At 56.4% G+C, this 1,525-nt stretch overlaps 1 protein-coding gene and 1 non-coding gene across 2 annotated transcripts in view; one reads left to right on the forward strand and one right to left on the reverse strand.

The window, feature by feature from the left end:
- Positions 1-636: 636 nt before the first annotated feature.
- On the reverse strand, positions 637-718 carry TRNAS-CGA. The gene has a single exon. It is a non-coding gene; the product is annotated as a tRNA-Ser (tRNA).
- Positions 719-1,203: 485 nt separating this feature from the next.
- Positions 1,204-1,525, forward strand: part of SMARCC2 (SWI/SNF related, matrix associated, actin dependent regulator of chromatin subfamily c member 2) — a 21,483-nt gene continuing 21,161 nt past the window's right edge. Inside the window, exon 1 of the mRNA XM_044915195.1 lies at positions 1,204-1,212. Within this exon, the coding sequence (XP_044771130.1) occupies positions 1,204-1,212 (9 nt within the window). The remainder of the gene's footprint in view (positions 1,213-1,525) is intronic.

A 1,525-nucleotide genomic window follows, 5' to 3' on the forward strand; every position in this document is an offset into this window, starting at 1 on the left:
AGATAAGGTGAGTACAGGGGGGTTAGAGGTTAAACAATTAATTCCCTAGCTTGGTTAATACACGGAGAATTTAGAACAGTACTTGGCACATAATGAGCATTCAGTAAAAAGTATTATCTCCCCACACTCAAGCTCCAGCTAGATCTGTAGTGTTTACGTTTCAACAGGCGACTTCCTCCTAGCCCAGTGATAGCCGAGATGCGCCTCCTCAAAGAAATCCAAATGAGAGAAATGCCTTTTCCTGGGTCTCAATTATAATCACACTTCCGGTCATGAAATCCAGAGGTGCCCTCTTTTCCTGGAAACTCTAATTTTGACTATTATGGCACAAAAGGCATTCAAATTTCCAAAAACCTAACCCTTCTTCAAATCCTTTGCCATTCATTCCCTTCCCCAAGAATGAAACGTGTACCAAAGCTCTAAGAAACCTGAAGTTACAGAATTCGGAAAAGTGCCTTGTATCCTAGCAGCCAATACAGTTGTGCACGATTAAGCTTCCCATGATCACCTCCATCCCTCCCAATCCAGAGGTGAGACCTCTCGGCTTCTATTTCTGAGAAAGAAAGGGAAGTGCACGAAAGACACGTGCGCGGGGGGTCCCCTTTAAGTACCCTGAAGGAGGGGGAAAAAAGCAGCCGTCACGAACAGGATTCGAACCTGTGCGGGGAAACCCCATTGGATTTCGAGTCCAACGCCTTAACCACTCGGCCACCGTGACTTCCAAAAGCAAGTTTCGCCGCGCGCTTACAGAAGGGGTCCGCATTGCGACCACAGAGGGAGTGTAGCAATGGGAAGCCGGCCCCGACCCCATAAACACACGCCCTGTGACCCCCGCCCTCCGCCCCTTACCTCGCCTCTACGCCACTCAAAGGAACAGGCGGGTGGGCCGGGTGACCCAGGGAGGGAGCGGGGAGTGTCCTCCCGCCCAGACACGATTGGGGTCTCAAAGAGCGCAAAGCTATTTAGAAGGCGATGGCGGGGCCTGCAGAGGAATCAGTTGGAGGGAAGGGGCTGGGCCCGGGGTGGCGGCTAGAGGACTCCTCGGGTTAAGGAGTGAGAGGGGGTGCTGAGGCAAGGTGTTAGGAGTGAGGGAGACTCAGGAAGAGTTGAAACGGGGAAGTCCTGGGGATGGAAGAAAGAAAGGAACTTCCTGGGGAAAGGGGTCTGGGGTTCCTTGAGATTAAGGGCTCCGTGGGGTTGGGAATGTGCAAGGTAAGGACCACTCGGAGCTATGAGCTGGGGGTTCCTCCAGCGACGGACGTCCGCTTGGGGTAAGCTAGAGAGGTACCCCACTCCCTGGGCTGAGAGGCAAAGAGTGAGGAAAGGCTTCGCGTCTGGAAGAGAACGATCTCAGGGGAGTGGGCGCCCCCTCCAGGAAACAGCCGCCTTCCGAACACTCCCGCCGCCGCCGCCGCCGCCGCCAGGGAGGCCGCCAGGGTGGGTCCCGCGCCGGGAGCTTGGCCGCCGCCGCGCCCGACCGGTCGGCAGGGGGCGCTGCGCGGGCCGGGGCCGGCCCAGGCGGCGG

The sequence above is a fragment of the Neomonachus schauinslandi genome, chromosome 5, assembly GCF_002201575.2.
Source record: "Neomonachus schauinslandi chromosome 5, ASM220157v2, whole genome shotgun sequence".
Classification (NCBI taxonomy): Eukaryota; Metazoa; Chordata; class Mammalia; order Carnivora; family Phocidae; genus Neomonachus; species Neomonachus schauinslandi.